This window comes from Macrotis lagotis, chromosome 4 (genome assembly GCF_037893015.1).
Source record: "Macrotis lagotis isolate mMagLag1 chromosome 4, bilby.v1.9.chrom.fasta, whole genome shotgun sequence".
In the NCBI taxonomy this organism is placed as follows: Eukaryota; Metazoa; Chordata; class Mammalia; order Peramelemorphia; family Peramelidae; genus Macrotis; species Macrotis lagotis.
The window spans coordinates 165,765,696-165,784,794 of record NC_133661.1 but is presented as its reverse complement, the minus strand read 5'-3'; the positions used below and the strand labels follow the sequence as shown (position 1 = coordinate 165,784,794).

At 35.7% G+C, this 19,099-nt stretch overlaps 1 protein-coding gene across 3 annotated transcripts in view; it reads left to right on the top strand.

Annotated features, from left to right (window-relative positions):
• Positions 1 to 19,099, top strand: part of CGNL1 (cingulin like 1) — a 221,124-nt gene that overhangs the window by 6,613 nt on the left and 195,412 nt on the right. Inside the window, exon 1 of one of the 3 annotated variants that reach the window (XM_074234585.1) lies at positions 23 to 12,627. The exons of the other annotated variants lie outside the window; for them this stretch is intronic. Within the exon in view, the coding sequence (XP_074090686.1) occupies positions 12,614 to 12,627 (14 nt within the window). The 5' untranslated portion in view covers positions 23 to 12,613. Of the gene's footprint in view, positions 1 to 22; positions 12,628 to 19,099 lie in introns of those variants that run through there. 3 annotated transcript variants of the gene reach the window in all.

Genomic DNA, 19,099 nt, shown 5'->3' with positions numbered 1-19,099 from the left:
TTTATTTTAAAAATTTTAAAATATTTTATCAATATGTTATTATTTTGATAGATGAGTCTCACTTCATGGAAGGTCTAAAGGTTAAATAGTTAAGCAAAGCTAATAATACAATGACCTCATCTAAAAGTGTAGCATTTCATATCTCTAATACTACCCCTGACCTTTTTTTTATTAAAAACAAACGAGCAAACAAACAAACAAAAACAATTTAAAACTAGTTTCTCTCCCATTCCTTACTTTGGGGAAAAAATAAAACAAAAACAAATTTCTGGTAGCAAATATCCATAGTCAAGTAAAATAAAATCCCTCAATGATTGCATACAAATATATATATATATATATACACACACACATATATATGTATGTAGATATATATGTATCACACATAAATATTTGTCTCTCTTGCTGTGTCTCTGACTCACTCATTCTGCACTTCTTAATCATCTCTCCATTGGGATAATAGCATCATTGTGTCTATAGTAGTTCTATATGGTTTTAGAAATTTTTCTCTTTACGACATTGTTGTTGTTGTATATAAACTGTCCTATTCTGCTCATTTCATTCCTCCTTAGTTTATAAAAATTAGTTTATAAAAATCTTTCCATTCTTCATTGTGAAATCATCTATAGTCATCCTTTCCATATGGTGGGGGTTACCACTTCTCCCCGCATCTGGAAAATCTGAACAAAAATTTTTGGCCCTCCCTTCCGACCATGGAAGTCTGAAATATTATGGTATTAAAGGATAAAATATGTTGATATTATATAATACTCTACATATATGTTATGATTTCTGAATTTCTAAGCTTTCTCTGCAGAGAAATGTCTGCTGGCCATTACATGTCTGTGGGCTTCTGAAAAACTCCCAAAAGATTTCCATTTAATTTCTTATGCTAAGTTGTGCTGTATGGCCTCTGATACATACTAGGTTATAAGACTGGGCAAGTAAGTCATTCATTTTTTCAGTTACCCAAACAACTCTTACTTTCCACATGCTTAGTCTCCCTATGTTTTCCTTTGGCTTCCTAGAGTCTGCATTCACCTGCTTCTTTTTTTATATCTCTGAATACCACTTCTTGTCTTCTTTTCTTACCCTTTTTTAACCTTCTTATTTCCCTTTATTATTTTCCAACATTCTATTTTGTGTCTTTTTTTTCCTTTGCCCTTACATTCATTTATTTGAATAGTCTCACTTCTTAGCTATCTTTATTCAGATTGATTTAAAATTTTTTATTACAAAGTCTCAGACTTCTATTTCATATTTCCTATGGAACTTCTCCACCTAGATGATCATCACTTCAAAATTAGTGTGTCCAAATTGAGTTGTTTCCCCAAGAATCTGTCCCTTTTGACTTTCAGACTAATTGAATATAAGTTAATTTGTGATAGGGTCTTTGCCATTTAAGAATAGCTTTATAACCTTCACAGTCTTTCATAAAATTGTTACTTATTAATGTTGAGTTGATTTTTTTTGATTTCTGTTTTCCTAATCTGCTCTCCTGTCTTCTCCCCTATGAGAGAATGGAAAGGACTTTGGAGGCCAGCTAGTTAAGCTCCCTCATTTTACAGATGAAGAAACTTGAGGACTAGAGACTTTTACCTGACTTGCTGAAGGTCATAGGGCCAGCAAACAAGTAACAGAACTTAAATTGTCTCATTCATTTCTTCATTCAGTAAATATGTATCAGGTGCCTTCTAAGTATTAGGCACTAGGGGAGTTTCAGATTTTACATTGTAATCCTTCCCTCAAATAATTCTTGATACTTTGTTTTTTAACCCCCACAGTTTCTCTATACCTTCTCTCTGATCCCTTCCCTGTCACCCCAAATCATTTATGAAACTGCTGTTAAGCTTCCAGTTTTTCCTATTATTCCTTTCTTTTCCTTTCCCCATTCCTACTACAGACACCATCTTAATCCAGGCCCTAATTGTCATTTTTTTTACCCTCTAGTGGTCTTTTTTTTTGTTTTCTTTTTAGGGTTTTTTTTGCAAGGCAAATGGGGTTAAGTGGCTTGTCCAAGGCCACACAGCTAGGTAATTATTAAGTGTCTGAGAGCAGATTTGAACTCAGGTACTCCTGACTCCGGGGCCAGTGCTTTATCCACTATGCCACCTAGCCTCCCCTCTAGTGGTCTTTTGACCTCTACTTTTCCTCTCTAACATTTGTCCTTCATGATGCTGCTTTTTAAGATATCTTGGAGTTTAAAATCTAGATGTCTTTCTTAAGGCACATGCCTTAAACTCAAATTACTGGTTCTCTTTGACCAGCTATAGGTTCCAATCCAAGCATAACTTGATTTTTGCATGGACCTTGATTGCTCTGAGTCAATGCAAATAGCAATTGTTTCTGTTTTGGTCAGAAACCCTGAGGCTCTTCCTCTCCCAGGATATTTTTTTTGACTAGATAAAAAGAGGTCATTTCTTACCTAATTTCTTACCTACCTAACTTTAATCACTGGATGGGCATTACCTCAGTCAAACAGACCTGGGAAAGTTCTTAAAAAGGCCAAAATTTCCCCCTGCCTTATGTCTTTATCCTAATCTATATCTTGCCACTGGACCCAGTTGATTCTGGAGGAAAAAGTGAGACTGATGACTCTGTACTACCTTCCCTCACTTAAATCCAATTCAGTTGCAAATCATGACTTAGCCTTCCTTTTGTCATGGAATTATTTGAGGATGAAGAACCACAAACCTGATGAAAAGCCTTTCAGTGTTTCCTTAAGATCTGCAAAATAAAAAAATGCTCTGAATCCTTTTTCTGAATTAGGAAGCAGGATCCCCCCCCCCCCTTTCAAAAACTGGTAAAACCCTACTTGGCCACATATACCAAGGTCCAGCTTAACAAGACTGTTTGTCATCCCCATCCTATACCTTACTCATCTGTTTTCTTGGTTCTAGCATGGTTCTCCATAGTAGATTCAACTTTGTTTAAGTCGAAGGGTAAATATTCCTATAATTTGGAACATTCAGTCAAACTTCAGATACTCAAGGAACAATTATTTGCCTTTACAAATAATGATAGATCCTATTAATGTAAGGTTTTGTGGTTTACTTAGCACCTTTCTCACAGTGGTCCTGTGGTGAAGCTGGTTAGAGTGTTATTATCCTTATTTTATAGATGAGAAAACTGAGGCTCACAGAGGTTAAATATTAAATAGGTCAGAAGCCTGAGATTATTTCACAAGTTGTCAGTGTTTTAGCCAGTTTCAAACCCAGGGCTTTGAACTCCAAGATTAGTGTTTCTTTCTATCTCATCATTCTTTCTGTTGTACCTTGGCCAAACTTGTTTAGATGAAGTGCTGCCATTCAGGGTTGATAACACAATCTCAATTCAGGAACTAGAGTGAGTATTAGGGGAAGAAGAGAAGTAACCACCAAGGGGCATAAATGAGAATTGTGGCTCACTGTTTCTTCCTCCTGGCCCAACCATTTGTAAGCTTTTAAAGACTTGAATAGAAGAGTAAAAAATATCAGAAGAGAGAGAGAGAGAGAGAGAGAGAGAGAGAGAGAGAGAGAGAGAGAGAGTGTGTGTGTGTGTGTGTGTGTGTGTATCTGATAGCAGCACCAAAGTGAGAACTGAGGGGAAAGAAATTGAAGGTTGGAAGACTAATTTAGGTAAGCACTATTGTTAGCCAACAATTTTTCCAACATTCTTTCCTTCCATCTACTCCTGCTACTGTCCAAGCCCCATTTACCATTTACTAGACCATCATATTCATTCTTTATCCATTACTGATCTTCTGACCTCCACTATTTCCTCTGAGATTTGTCCTTCATGATGCTGGACATCATGATGATGTTGAGAAATCTTTTTAAAAAAGCAATTTTATTTTTTTCTCTTTTTTTTGTGAGGCAGTGGAGTTAAGTGACTTGCCCAAAGTCATACAACTTCTAAATATCTAGTGTCTGGAGTCCTCTTGACTCCACGGGCTCTTTCCACTGCATCACCTAGCTGTCCCTGAAAAGCTTTTGAGCTCTGAAACCTTACAAGATATCTTGGGATTTAAGGGTAGATTTCTTTCTTAAAAGACCTTGTCTAAAACTCAAATCACTCTGGCTCTCTTTGCCCAGTAAGAGATCCCAGTTCTAACTCAACTTGGTCCTTGGCCCTGATTGTTCAGAGTAAATATAAATAGTAATTGTGTCATTTTGATCAAAAACCCCAAAGATCTTCTCCTCCTAGATTGTTTTTGTTTGTTTTTCATTCAGGAAAGGGATTTTCTTTGCATCCTTCCTAATCTATCCCTACCTTAATCTCTGAATGGGTTTTGCCTCAGCCAAACTGAGATCTGAGAAACCTTAGTTTAAAAAGACGTAGGTCTCTCTCTCACTGTATCTGGGGGACCATCTCCCTTTGCCCTGATCTATATCTGACTAGACCACCCTGGAGGAAAAAAGTTAGACTGGTAACTTTTGCATAACCCTCTCTTACTTAAATTCAGTTCATTTGCAATTCATGGCATCACTTTCCTGATGTCTTGGCCCTGTTTCAATATAGGGAAGTAGTATAGTATAGTGGATGTAGTACTAGATTTGGAAATCAGATAGTTCAAATCCCATTTTAGAGTCATTTTCCTTTTTTGTCACCCTTAGCAAACCACTTAATCTGTCTATGTCTCAGTTTCTTCATCTGTAAATAGAGGGGATTAGACTTGAAATACTTTTTAGGAAATAAGCAGTAGAATCTGTTATTAATGGCCCTCTTAGTCTGAAAAGAATAAAGTACTTTCTTCTCTTTCTTTTATGGGATAATAGAATAATTATCATATCTTGGACCTTTGAACTTCCTATACCAGGGCTGACCAAAATACAGCTGGCAGACCATATAAGGCTTGCAGTGCAATTTTATGTGGCTCTCCTGTGGGTTTTAATTTTCACAAGTGAAAAAATAAAACGATAATTTGCTTGAATCTCATTGATGTTAATTTTCTTTGGTATTTTTAAGTAGTATTATGGACAGAGCATATTGTATGGAATTTTCAATTGATCTGTGGGACGCATTTGCTCTGTATGATGCAGACTAGTCAGTATGCACCCCACCTTTACTGTTGTGTTGTCACTTTATTGTTTTGTATTTGCTTTGGAGCATTGTGCCTTTGCCTGTAAAAATGACTCATCTCCCCCCACTTTCTAAGAAGTTATGAGGCAAATTTTTCTATCTAAGAACCTTGATCCTGGAGCCCTCAAGTAGTGCTGTCTACTGAACAGACTATATTTTTTATTTTGGAGGTGGACCTTGAATAATTATTTTAATGCAGCCCTAAAATAATCTAATTTTGTTCTGTACCTCTCTGATGCACTTCCATTCAATTGGATTCAGTTCTAAAGGTTTTGTAGTCAAAGGACCTAGGTTCAAATCTTAGCTCTTGTACTTAATATTTTCATGACTGAGGTCAAATCACTCTTCCCTTAGCTCTCATTTTCCTTATCTGTAAAATGAGGGAAGTAGCCTAGATTACCTCTGAGAATCCTATGAATATTTTTTTATTATTTTTGCCTTACTCCTACTCAACTAATAAATCATCTCCTTGAGGGGGCAAGGACTTGTTACCACTGAAAATTTGTATGTTTCTTAGTGCATAATATTCAGTAGGCATTTAATTGTTGTTTTTTGTCCTTTGTTCTACAGGAGAACCTTGGCATCAGGGAAGTGAAAACATAAATTGAATTTAAATGAGGGAGTGCTGTACTAAGTCACCAGCCTCACTTTTTCATCCAGAATCATCTATGTCCAATAACCCAGGAGTCCTGGGTGCTAGACAATCAGGATTAAGTGATTTACCCAAGGTCAGACAGCTGGTATGTGTCAAGTATCTGAGGTATGATTTGAACTCAGGTCCTTCATTACCAGTACACTCTATCCACTACCACAACCTAGTACTTCTTACTTTAAGTAGGCATTTAAAAAAAGTGTTTATTGAATGGCATGATGAATGAGACACCAGAGTTTGTATCCAGATTCTGTTTGCTTGTTAGCTATGTGCAAGTTAAAGTCTCTGGTCTTCAAGCTTCCTTATCTATAAAAATGAGGGATTGACTAAATGGTCCCCAAAGCATTAAAGGAAGAATCTATGAACTACAAAACATGAAAGAAAGACATCAAATAAAAATCTTTCAAGAGAGAAACTGTTATACTCTTACTGACATTTTGGTACTTTCATCTTCATTATGAGGATTTTGAATCAGTTTCCTCTGGCCACTAGTCCTCTGGTGGTGGGGGGGAAGGGGGTGAAGAAAAACCACAATCTAGAGAATGTGTTAAACTTAAACAAACATGACCAGTTCTTGGGGAAAACCATGTTAGTCATCTTTCCTTTATTTTCCTCTTCTGGTGATCAGGGAAAGCTTTCAAGATTAACAGTCTCCTGTTTTGAGTCTGTGCATAATGTATTTATTGTTCAGAGAGTATCTGTATGCACAAACTTGCAAAAGGCTTCATAACCAAAGAAGTCTCTTTATTTCTTTGGTTGTTATAATGTGTCTTTGTTATCAGTGGAGTTACCAGAAGGCATTTTCTTAAGAGTTTGAGATTCACCTGCAGAGTTCAGGTGCACAGTACTTTTTTTCCCCCCTGGGTTTGAATTCATCCACAGAATGAGTTCTAAATTGCTTGCCTTGTATCTAATTTAGCTGTTTAGTGTTACAAATTTCTCTATACACACCTCGTTCTCTCTAGGAGCCAGAAAATGCTTGATTGAGTGGGTCAAACCCAGATATTAGTTGTTTGGGAATTTAATGGGGGAAAATTCAATCTGAAAAATTAAGACAGGAAGAAACTCTTTCAAAATTGAAAGACCTAGATCCCTACTTATTTGGAATGGGTATTTTTTTTTGATTGTCATTTTAGATGAAGTTCAAATTCCTCAGATTAATTTTGATAAGAAAACCCTCCAGGGGCAGCTAGGTAGTGCAGTGGATAGAGCACCAGCCCTGGAGTCAGGAGTACCTGAGTTCAAATCTGGCCTCAGACACTCAATAATTATCTGTGTGACCTTGGGCAAGTCACTTAACCCCACTGCTTTACAAAAAAAACTAAAAAAAAAAGAAAACCCTCCAGGCTAGCTGCATCCTACTCCTTCAGCATTTTTCAATTTATTCCTCACTCTGCTTTTGTTCATCTTGCCTCTCCTCCTTCTTTATGATCCTCAGCAAAGTCTTTTTTTGTCACTGAGTCATTTGTCATTGTTAAATTAAAAGGATTACATGCTTTCCAACTTTTCGAAGATCCTGTGATCTATTCACTGAACTACTAGTTGTGCCTTTTGGTGTCCTTTGGGTCATTTATTCACTCTTTTAAACTCTGCCTAGTTTTTCTTTCTTTCAAACCAAGTATAGATGCCACTTTCTCCATGAAGCCTTCTTCTGATGCTGAAAATGAGCTTTCCTTTGTTTATGTTCTTCTATTGCATTTTATCTGAATTTTTCTTTTTCTTTTTTATATTTTCCTACTCACTGGTGTACACGGACCCTCATAGGGTCCTATAGGCAGCTAAATAGAATACTACTTCTCCCCAGAGTTTGTTTGTAGAGCATTTTGCAAGCCTTAAAGCTCCATCTTAATCTTGTTGTTCCCTGCCCTTAGCAATTAAGGTCCTTGAAGGCAGGGCCCATGTTGTTTTGTTTTTATATTTCCAGGGTATGAAACAGTGCCTGGCACAGAAGAAGAACTTAACTTTTTAAATTTAATACATAATATTTGGAGTACTTACCTCAAAGGTCTTTTTTGAAGATGCATAGGACCATAGGTTTAGTATATGGGACCTTATAGATTTAGAACTGAAAAGGATCTCTGATTATTTAGTTCAACCACTTGTCTTTTTAACAGTTGAAGAAATTGAGGCTTAAAGGGGTTAAGGAAATCAACTTTTGCTTTTTATACTTTTACATAGCTGCCTCTTTTAGGATGTGCTTAATTTAGGTAAAGTGTTTTGTTTTTATAAAGTATTTTATAAAGCCAATTATTATTTTGACTAGCTGTCATTATTATACTGAACTCTACTATGATGCCCTCAGGAGTTTTTGAGGTGTGTGTGTGAGCTTTTGGCCTCTATTAAATTACTCTAAATGACTATTTTAGTGATTAGATAAGATCTGTTTGTAATTAGCAAGGTCATTTACATACAAATAAGTAAGGTGTAAAAAATCATTAAAACTTATTAACCTATTATGGACTTGAACTTGCCTCATTTCATGTTATTTGTTCCATTAGCAAATGCTTTTCTTTACAGATAATGAAAACTTGTTTCCTTCCTGGACTAAAGATTATAAATTCCAAAATTGTGACCTACTGGTGAGATTTCATTGTGATTTGGTTTTGTGATTTGGCATTTTCTGCCCTGATCTATATGCTAAAACACTAATTTACCCAAATACAACTGACTGGGTCTTTAACCAGAATTTATCTGCATTTAGCTTTTAGAAAAGAGAAGTAAAATTCAAATCAGCAATTTATTAATTTAAAAAAAAATTCATTCCCTTTCTGGAATGATTACATATTTCTGATAGTCACTCTATAAACTTCTATATGATCTTGTCATAAATGATGATCTAAGCCCACTGTGAAAATAGCTAGTTTTTAAAGAAAAATTAGTGTGATTAATTTTCACTCTCTTTTGGTAAGAAATTGTAGACTTGTACCAGATATTTTGAAAGCCTTAGTACAATTTTAAGCTATGTTTGACACTTTCAGAAATATTTTCAATGAGGTTTGAACCTTATTGATAGGCAGACATCTGACCTCCTATTACTGTCTCCTAAGTACAAATAAAAACTATTCTAGGGGTGGCTAGGTGGCGCAGTGGGCAGTGGATAAAGCACCGGCCCTGGAGTCAGGAGTACCTGGGTTCAAATCTGTCTCAGACACTTAATAATTACCTAGCTGTGTGGCCTTGGGCAAGCCACTTAACCCCATCTGCCTTGCAAAAACCTAAAAAAAACCCTATTCTAGTGAAATGGTTTCTTTATTGTCCAGTTTTATCCATCCTCTCCTCACCCAGCTACTCTGATCTTAGGCTTCTTCCATCATTGTGACCTTTCCTTCTCTTGGCTTTTTTACTATGTCCTATTTTCTTAAGTTTTATCTTTAAAATTTAAAAAAAAATGATCTTTTTCCAATTACATGTAAAGATAGTTTTCAATATTCATTTTTTGTAGGATTTTGTGTTCCAAATTTTTCTGCCATTTGCAATCTGGTCTCCTCATTTTACATATGAGGATACTGAGGCTTAGAAAAGTTAAATGACTTTCCCATGGTCACATGGCTAGAATTTTAAGTGTCTGAGAAAGAATTTGAACCACAATTGGACTCCACTAGCCAAATTAATTCAATTTTCATCTTTCAATAGAATAAGAAATACTTACATAAAGTACAATTAAAATATTTTTGTCATGTTATGAAAGAAGAATCAGAACAAAAATAAAAACCATGAGAACGAAAAAAATTTAATGAATATAGTATGCTTTGGTCTGCATTCAGATTCCATAGTTTTTTCTCTGGATGTAGATGACATTTTCCATCACAAGTTTTTTAGAATTGTCCTTGATCACTGAACTGCTGAGGGGAGCTGAGTCCATCATAATTGATTATCATACAATTTTCAGCAAGCATTTATTAAACAGTGTTCTAAGAGCTGGGAATACAAAGAAAGGCAAAAATAGACAGTCCCTCCTCTCTCAGAATCTGTTTCCTCTTTGGAAAATGGAGATTTGAATGTTGTGTCTTCATTATAAAGGCTGAAGACCACAAAAGAACTTTAAAAGGAAAAGGGAAAGGAAATGATAATTGTAATATTTGCATTATGTCTCCTTCTCAGGGCAAAGTATTATATAGGGTGTACCCAAACGCTTAGCAAAGAAAGAATTTGGGAAACCCTGTATAAATGTGAATTTACTATTAGTTTTGTGCCAGGCATAGAGTGGATAACTAAAAAATATTTAATTGGTGTGAAGATATTTTGTGAAAGTTTTTTCTTATTCTACTGAAAGCTGAAAATTGAATTAATTTGGTGAGTGCATTGAGTTTACTTGGAGTCCAACTGTGGTTCAAATTGTATCTCAGGCACTTAAAATACTGTGTGATCATGGGAAAGTCACTTTTTTCCCCCCTAAGTCTCAGTTCCCTCATTTGTGGGGGCCAGACTGTAAAGCATGGAAGGTAATCTTAGAATCATGAAATTTGAGAACTGGAAGATCCCTTAAATGTCACCATGTCCAGTCCTTATCAAAAGCTTGAATCCTCTAACCAGCCTTCTTGATAAAGTGGTTTGTTTGGTGAAAGTTAAGATAGGAAACTTAGTATTTACCAAGGCAGTCCATTCCATCTTGAGACAGTGTTAGTTAGTTAGGGTCTTTCCTCAATTGAAATGAAATTCTTCTCCCTAGAGATTCCACCTTATATTTGTTCTACTGTCTAGGAGCAAAGAAATTATGTTCAATTGTTCAAATATTTAAGAAAACTGCTGTCACTCCTCTTTTCAACCTCTTCAAGTAATCTCTAAATAGTCCTAGTTTCTTTAACCCAGGGTTTCTTAATAAGGGTTCTGCCAACTTTTACTATTTTGATACCTCAATATAATTAATTCCTTTTATAATCTTCTGCATTTTATTTTATGAATTTAAAAATATTATTCTAAAGAGATGATAGGTTTCTACAGACTTAGAAAGGGGATCACCCAAAGTCAAGCCTTTGTAAGCAGTAGGATTTATTTTTTCTTCACGAATTTCAGGACTTTTTCTTTTTTTACTTTTTGCAAGGCAAATGGTTAAGTGGCTTGCCCAAGGCCACACAGCTAGGTAATTATTAAGTGTCTAAGACCAGATTTGAACTCAGGTATTCCTGACTCCACGGCAGTGCTCTATCCACTGTGTCACCTAGCCGCCCCTAGGACTTTTTCAATGAGTATTCTTTCTACACCTCATTCAGTGTTTCTAATGACCCTTGAAATGAACATTGAAGTTAACTTTGCATGCCAGGGTTATTGGAACTGGTTTGGGAATACATCTTATTAAGTATTTGGTCACTGCTGAAGAATTCTCAGCAGGAATATCAGAAATGGTTTAAGTTGTACTTGTAATTTTCTGGTGACAGAATAGAATGGTGGAGTTAAAAAACAGATTACTAGAAAACACTCACCATCATCTGTTTATAACTTGGTTTAAAAGCTTCCCTTGGTTAAGGCATTAAAAATCCTGTTATAGAGATTTCAGGAGATGTGACCTTCTAAATGTAGATTATAGAATGAATGATCCCTAACCGGTGCCTTTAATTATATGCTTTACTTTATATTTTCATTTGAATGCCTCTGCCAACAATTTTATCATTTCATTTGCTTCAGACTGCTTTGTTTTCCAGGGAAATTGAGTCTGAGAGAAGAAAAAGGAGGCTATAAGACCTTGATTCTAATAGGAATAATTTGCAGTGAGATTTCAGGTGATGCTTATCTGAATTCAGAGTTAGAGTTAAAGTGAAGCTTCTTGATATGGTCATTTCATATCCACATCAAATCAAGGTATTGGTAGCCAATCAGAGTTAGAATTGCATCTCTCAATACTTAAAATTTATGAGGGGCAGGCAGCATGATTTCTGTAAAGGAAAAATATTCTACTCTGATGTAAGACTGAGTGGATAGAATTTATTTGGATTCTCCCAAATTTCACAGAAGAAAATATTTTTAAAAAATTGAGTCACTGTGGGATTCTGTGAAATTAGACACAACAGTATAATGAATTCCATAAAAATTCAGTTTCAACAAACATTCCTTAAATACTTTGTTATGTCTAAGGCACTCTGGTAGAGGATGATATAAAGATGAAAAGTAAACAGACCTGTTCTCAAGGAGGTACATTCTATATGACAGGTGAGGGTGAGGAATGGAAAGAGCAAAGGATCAGGAGTCAGAGGACCTGGGATTAAATTCTGCTTCTGCTAGTTGTTGGTTTTTTCTTTTTAATATGACTAGATAACTTTCACAAGAGATCTGGGAGACAGAGAGGACATATGATATTAAACTTCTCTAGGTAGTAAAATGTCAAATATAAACTGAAGGAAGATGTCTTGAAAGCCAGAAAAGCAGCATTTAGGGCAAACATAAAGCAATGGACTCAGGGTCAATGAACTAGAAATTCCATTTGAAGTCTGGACTTCTCCTTTGGGGAGACAAAGATTCTGGTCTCTTTTTTTCCTAGATAATACCTAAAACAAGATTAACACATCCAAGTAGATAATTGTCAAAGTGATGGCAAACTTGCCTTTCACCTCCTCACTCTTTTAGGAAGACAATAATATATCAGTTAAGTCTTTCTTGTTTTAATGATTACAAGAAGCAAGTATCATGTCTAACCTGATTGGATTTAGGTAGGATTCTACCCATATATCTACCATTATTTTCCTCCTTGCTTCCTTAACTGAATATTCTTCTAGGATGATAAGGTACCTAAAGAAGAGAGGCAGAGAAGGAAAGGAAGTCTGGCTCCTTGACCTGCCAGGCCAGTCATCTGTAGAAACAAGTCAGCCTTTTGAGAGCCCTCTGGGATTTAGGCCAATTTGGGATTGAGTCACTGCACTTTGACCTGTAGTTTGCACAGACTTTGATGATCCAGGGCAAGGTTTCCTGATGCTTCCCTCCAGGTCAGTAATGTCTTTTCCCCTCAATCCCACCTTATCATTCTCATTTAGTACTTTTGGGGATATTTCTCTAATACATTTCCTGACTGTTATTTGATATTATGTATATTTTAGACTCCTAAATTGAGTGTTGGAAGAGACCTTGGAAGTTATCTAGTTCAACCCTCTCATTTCATAGATAAGGAAACTGAGGCCCCAGAGTTTAACAGGGCTGCTAGGATTTGATGGAGCTGAGAATTTTACCTTGTGAACATATCATAACTCCCCACTAGATAATAGGATCCATGAGGATAGGAACAGTGTCTTGTCAAAGCTTTGCATCTTTCCTAATTTCTAGCAATGTGTCCTTTTTTGTAGGATAGAAGATTATCCTGAATCTTGGAGACTTGGGGACCTTAATAGATTAGTCAGGCAACATTTTACTCTATGGAAATCTTGTTGCTTTTATCTCTACCTATGTAGCTCATGTTTTCTCAAGTGTTCATTGATCCTATTTTTTTTTTATCAAATTCCCATCTTGATTTGGTATGGAGATGATTTGATTAGGATATCAAAAGGTTGTATTATAACTCAGATTGATTTCAGAAAAGCACTTTCTTACTATGACTGTTATTCTATGTTAAAATTAGTTATACTGGATTATTCTACTTCTCTTTGAGAGGGTATAATTAATAGATACCAGCAAGTGCCAAGGTTGGCATAAAAGTTCTTCTAGATGCTGACTTGAGTAGCTGATCTTTCCCTCTGTCATAATCGGCAAATCTCTGTTATGACAAGTGTCACAAGTATAACTGTCATACAGGGATCATTGTGGTCAAAAAAGACCAAAAGAAACAGTGATAAATGTAGCCTGGAGAATGCAACCTGGTAGTGCTTCTAAGTGAACATCTCAGATGATGTGGTCAAAGGACTGTACTTGCCTTTGTGGGCATCAAATGACAACTGTTGTTAGTATTTACTTTTTAAAGAAACCAGGTGAACCTTGTTCTATTAATGTGACTGCCAAGGAAAAAACAAAAACCTGATTAAAAATACTGGCCAGCCTTTACTTTTCTGCCTTAAGGCCTTCTTAAAAATTATATGATATAAGGTACAAATTCCAGCTCTGTTATTTACATGTGTAATCTCAGGGTCTCATTGCCCTCATTTGTAAAACAAAAGAATTGGATTAGATCAGAGCTATCAGACATGCACAGTCCATCAGAAATGTGTACCCACAACAATCCTGTGATCTGAACCAGATGAATAGTTCTCATTTTCTAATTTTAATTAATTGATAAAATAATAAATAAATATACTAATAAGAATGTGTGGGTTTTTGCCCTCAGAGATCCTTATGTATGGTTAGTGGCATCTCTTTGAGTTTGACACTACTCAATCCTTAAAGTCTTCAAGAAGTCAGAGGTGATGGGGTCTTTCTCAAAAGTCTTATGGTTGACATATATATATTTTTTTTTTTTTTCTCAAGGCAGTGGGGTTAAGTGGCTTGCCCAAGGCTACACAGCTAGGTAATTATTAAGTGTCTGAGGCCAGATTTGAACTCAGGTACTCCTGACTCCAGGGCCAGTGCTCTATCCACTGTGCTGCCTAGCGGCCCTGACATATATTTTAGTGGGAATTCCATTTTTATATGGATTGGACTAGATGATTATTGAAGCTCCTTCCAGTTCTCAAATTATTGATTCTAATCCTTCTAGGCCCAAATCTATAATCCAGTTGGTGGGGAAAAAAGCAAATACCAAGGTGTCAACATCCCAGATCTTCCTTCAAGGCTCATCTCCCTGCTACTTTTATTAAATAGCCTAAGGACTTGACCCAAACCCTTGCTAACTCCTCCTCTATAAGTAATTCCTATATCATTGTCTGGATCTTTCTTTTGTCCCCCAACATTTTTATTGTGATAATCCACCAGGCAGGAAAGGTTTCAGATTTAAGGCTGACACAAGACTAAAAAAAATTCTGTTTAAGGGCCATTCTAGTTAAGTAAAATTGGAGAAGTTTATTGTTAGTAGGTTGACTAACCCAGGGTTATATGTGTGGTGCAACGGGAAAAGCACTGCTTTAGGAATTGTGGTCTGAATTTTAATTCTTTTCTGCCATGTTCTATTTCTTTAACCCAGACCAGAAACCTTACTCTGAGGGACAGTATCAAATTAGTAATGCCACTGCTACTGGAAGAAGGTGTATGGAATTCCCCTATGACTCCACTCAGCATCCCTGTAACTTTCCAAACAAAAATAGCACCCCCTGGGCCAGCATTGAGGTGTTAGAGAACTATGTCAACCTGGAGCTGTTTTCTCTGTGTCTCTATCTCTTTAAACAAATGCTTTTGCATTACATTCTTTCAAGTCCTCAGTCTTCTCATCTGTAAGATGAATGAATTGGGCTACATTTCTTAATAATCCTACTAAATTCTATATTTCTACCTGGAAATTAGACTTTTTTGTGTGTACATGTATTCCCAGGAGACTGTAAAATCTTAAAATGCTGAAATCTTCCTTTTTTAGCTTTGTATTCTTAGCACCCAACACTTAACAAATGTTTATTTCTTTGAATTGTAAAGAAGAATTGAACTTCTGGGTGGTAGTTTACAAAACTGTAGATCCTCTGGAGCCCAAGGGAAAAGTTGTCTAGCATTCCCATTCAAGTAGGACAGGATGATGGAAGGAGTGGTACAGAGAAAGCTTCCAGACCTGGAGAGGGGGGAGGTGATAAGAGGGGCAAACTTTCAAGGGCTTGGAATGAGGACATTTCAAGAAAAATAGCCTTTGCACTGCAATGAAAGGATGAGTAGTTGGTTATTTATTAGGAGGAATCTAAAGAATATAGATAAAACTTAGTTGATGGATAAAGACTAGCTAAAGCCCAAATTATTTTACTGATAGAATAGTCTTTGGCTAATTCATAAGGATCGGAAACCAACACATAAAAAGTGTAACCTGGGGGAAGGGAGGAAAAGACAAATATATTTAGGTGATTTTTTTTTAAAACTGGTCTTCTCAAAAGAAATCACAATCTTTTGAAAGTGATAGTTTATAGCTCATGTTTATGTAGCACTTTAATATTTTCAAAGTAATTTCCTGTTTTTTAAGATAAGGAAAGTAACACATAGAACTGTCATGGGCTCATAGATTATGAGTCATAGAACTAGAAGGAACCTTAGAAGTCACTTAATAGAACCTCTTTTCTCTTATTCTTATTATTTTAATGTTTTATTTTTGCTTTTGACTTTTACACTACTGTCACTTATTGTTGAGTCCCTTTTGGGACTCCCTTATCCTTCCCCAGGTGAGCATTGGAGGGGCAGGAGACAAGCAAGACAAGTTCTCACTTTGTACATCAAGGTCTCCATTTATTGAACCAAATACAAGTGCTTAAATAGCTTCTAGAGTCCCTAATCCACTCCCACTCCCATGGAACTTATTAAAACAATGTTCTGGTGCTCAAGGGCACCAGGTGATGAATATTTACAGTATTCCTACACACAACAGTCCCTAACAAGCCTTTATTATAACAAAGAGAAAGCATTATTCATAATCTTCTCTGAAGAGAGGATGGAAGGGCCATACATGAGTAATAATAGATGTGGGACAGGAAAGGACCTCAGAGATCTATTCCAACTCCCTCATTTTATAGCAGAGGAAATCAAAGTGCAGAAAAATGAAGTAACTTGAAGTCATAAAGTTAGGTAATGAAGAGTTGAATCATAATTTGAACACAGCTCCTGACTTCATATTTATTGTTCTTTTCATTACACTATTCTGTCTTTAATAGAAAAGTTGTTACTTGCTTAGTCATACAATTAGAAAATGGCAGAACTAAGATTGAAATTTTAGATTTGAATATATATCTGAATTTTCTGAATGCAAGACTAGTGCTTTTCTAGTATATCACATGACTTTCTCCTTCATGACATTAATTGATCTAATCTGGAAAAGTTCTATCCAGGGAGCTTTCAAGGTGTGTAAAGATATACTTTCAAAAAATTTTAAAAGAAATAAATTTCCAACTTCAGTGACATCAGAAAATGACTTTCATTATAGCATATCACTCCACAAATTATTGTAGGGAAAATCTTGCCATTTTTCCACCAGCATCTGTGCTTGATTTCAACTCCATAGAACATCATTCCTCACTCAGAATAAACTGAAAATCTCCAGAAACCTCCTCACCATGCTGATTGAATCAGCTTTTGATAACTCAACACCTTCTCAACTTCCTCAATTCCTTCTGAACTGTGATCAGAGCAATAAATTCTTCCTAAAACCTTTCTTTTTGGGGAGCTCTGATCCATTACTTTTTTTTTAGTTTTTTTTTTTGCAAGGCAAACGGGGTTAAGTGGTTTGCCTAAGGCCACACAGCTAGGTAATTATTAAGTGTCTGAGATCGGATTTGAACCCAGGTACTCCTGACTCCAGGGCCAATTTTTACTAGATTTTGAGTTCTTATTTTTTCTCCCTGCCTCCCTCCCTCCCCTATTCCTAAAATGTAAGGAAATTTGATATAGGTTAAGTGTGTACTATCAGGTAATACTTGATCAAAAGGGGAGAAAAAAGACAAAAAATAAATTAAATGAAAAAAGTGTGCTTCCATCTATTGTCAGAGTTCATCTGTTCTTTATATCTGGATATGGATGGCATTTTCCTTCTTGAGTCCTTTGTGCTGTGCTTGTTTTGGATCATGTGTTGCTGAGAAAAGCTGAGTCATTCATAATTGATTGTCATACAGTGTTGCTGAACTGTGTACATTGTTTTCCACATTCTGCTCATTACAGTAAGAATCAACTCATAAGTCTTTTACATTTGCCTGTTGATCGTTTTTTATTACAAAATAGCATTCTATTACATTCATTTATAACAGCTTGTTTAGCCACTTCCCAAGTGATTGGCATCCCCTCAGTTTCCAATATTTTGCTGCCATGAAAAGGACTGCTATAAATATTTTTGCACATGTAGGTCCTTTTCCATTTTTGTTGTTTTTTTATGATCTCTTGGGGATACAGATCTAGTAGTGGTATACTAGATCAAAGGGTATGCACATTTTGGTTTCCCTTTGAGCATAGTTTCAAATTACTCTCTAAAATGGTTGGATCGGTTCACAACTTCACCAACAGGGCATTAGTGTATTAATCCCAATTTTCCCTCATTCTCTCCAACATTTATTATTTTCCTTTTTTGTTGTAATAACCAATCTACTAGGTTTGAGGTATTACCTTAGAGTTCTAATTTGCATTTTGTTAATCAAAAATGATTTAGAGCACTTTTTCCTTATGCCTATAAATAGTTTTTGATTTCTTCATCTAACAACTGCCTGCTCATGTCTTTCACCACTTATTAATTGAGGAATAGCTTATTTTCCTAATAAATTTACTCAGTTCTCTGTACATTTGAGAAATGAGACCTTTGTTAGAGACATGATATAGATTGTTCCTAGCTTTCTGCTTTTCTTCTAGTCTTGGTTACATTTGGTTTTGTTTATGCAAAAGTTTTTGAATTGAATATGAACAAAATTAATCTATTTTACATTTAATAATGCACTCTATCTCTTGTTTGGTCATGTACCTGAAACTCACTTAACTTGTCCTTTAAGAATTTGGATGCTATGCCACTTAGTATATGTGTGTGTTTAGTATTGTTATTACTTCTTTGTGTTATCTTTTAGCAACATATAGTTTCTTTCCTTATCTCTTCAGCTAAAAGATTATTTTACCTCATCTTTTTGCTAGTTCTACTGTTCCAGAATTTGTTTTGGGGCACTTTTTTAAAAATGTTTGATTCCTATTCATTATTTATTTATTTATTTTTCACATCACTACAATAGTCACATTGTAAAAGTAAACACAATTCCCCCTACACACAGAAAAATAAAGTGAAAAGTAAATAATAAATAAAGTGAAAAATAAAGAGGGAAAAAAGTGTGCTTCTGTCTGTATTCAGATATCATAGATGGATAACATTTCATTTAATTTATTTTTTGTTTTTTTTCCTCCCCTTTTGATCAAGTCTTTGGGATAACATTCTTTAATCCAACAGATTCAATATTTTTTCCACAGTTGCTATTGCTAACTATATTTTCTTCCATCCTATTCCTCTCCACCCCAATTTATTATATTCTCTCTCTCCTTTCACCCTGTCCATTCCTTAAAAAGTGTGACATAATCTGACTACTCTCTTTTATCATCTACCCTACCTTCCCCTCACCCTGTCCCCTTTCTCCCATCCCTTTCCTCTCCTATTACCCTCTAGGGTAAGATAGATTTTTATACTCAATTGAGTATAAATACTTAATTGAGGGCGTATTCTTCTCTGAGCCACTTTTTTTTTTTTAGTTTTTGCAAGGCAATGGGGTTAAGTGGCTTGCTCATCTGAGCCACTTTTGATCAGAGTGAAGGCTTATTCGTTCCCCCTCTCCTTCCTCCCATTCCATGACAAAAGCTTTTCCTTGCCTCTTTTATGTTAATACTTTCAACATCTCC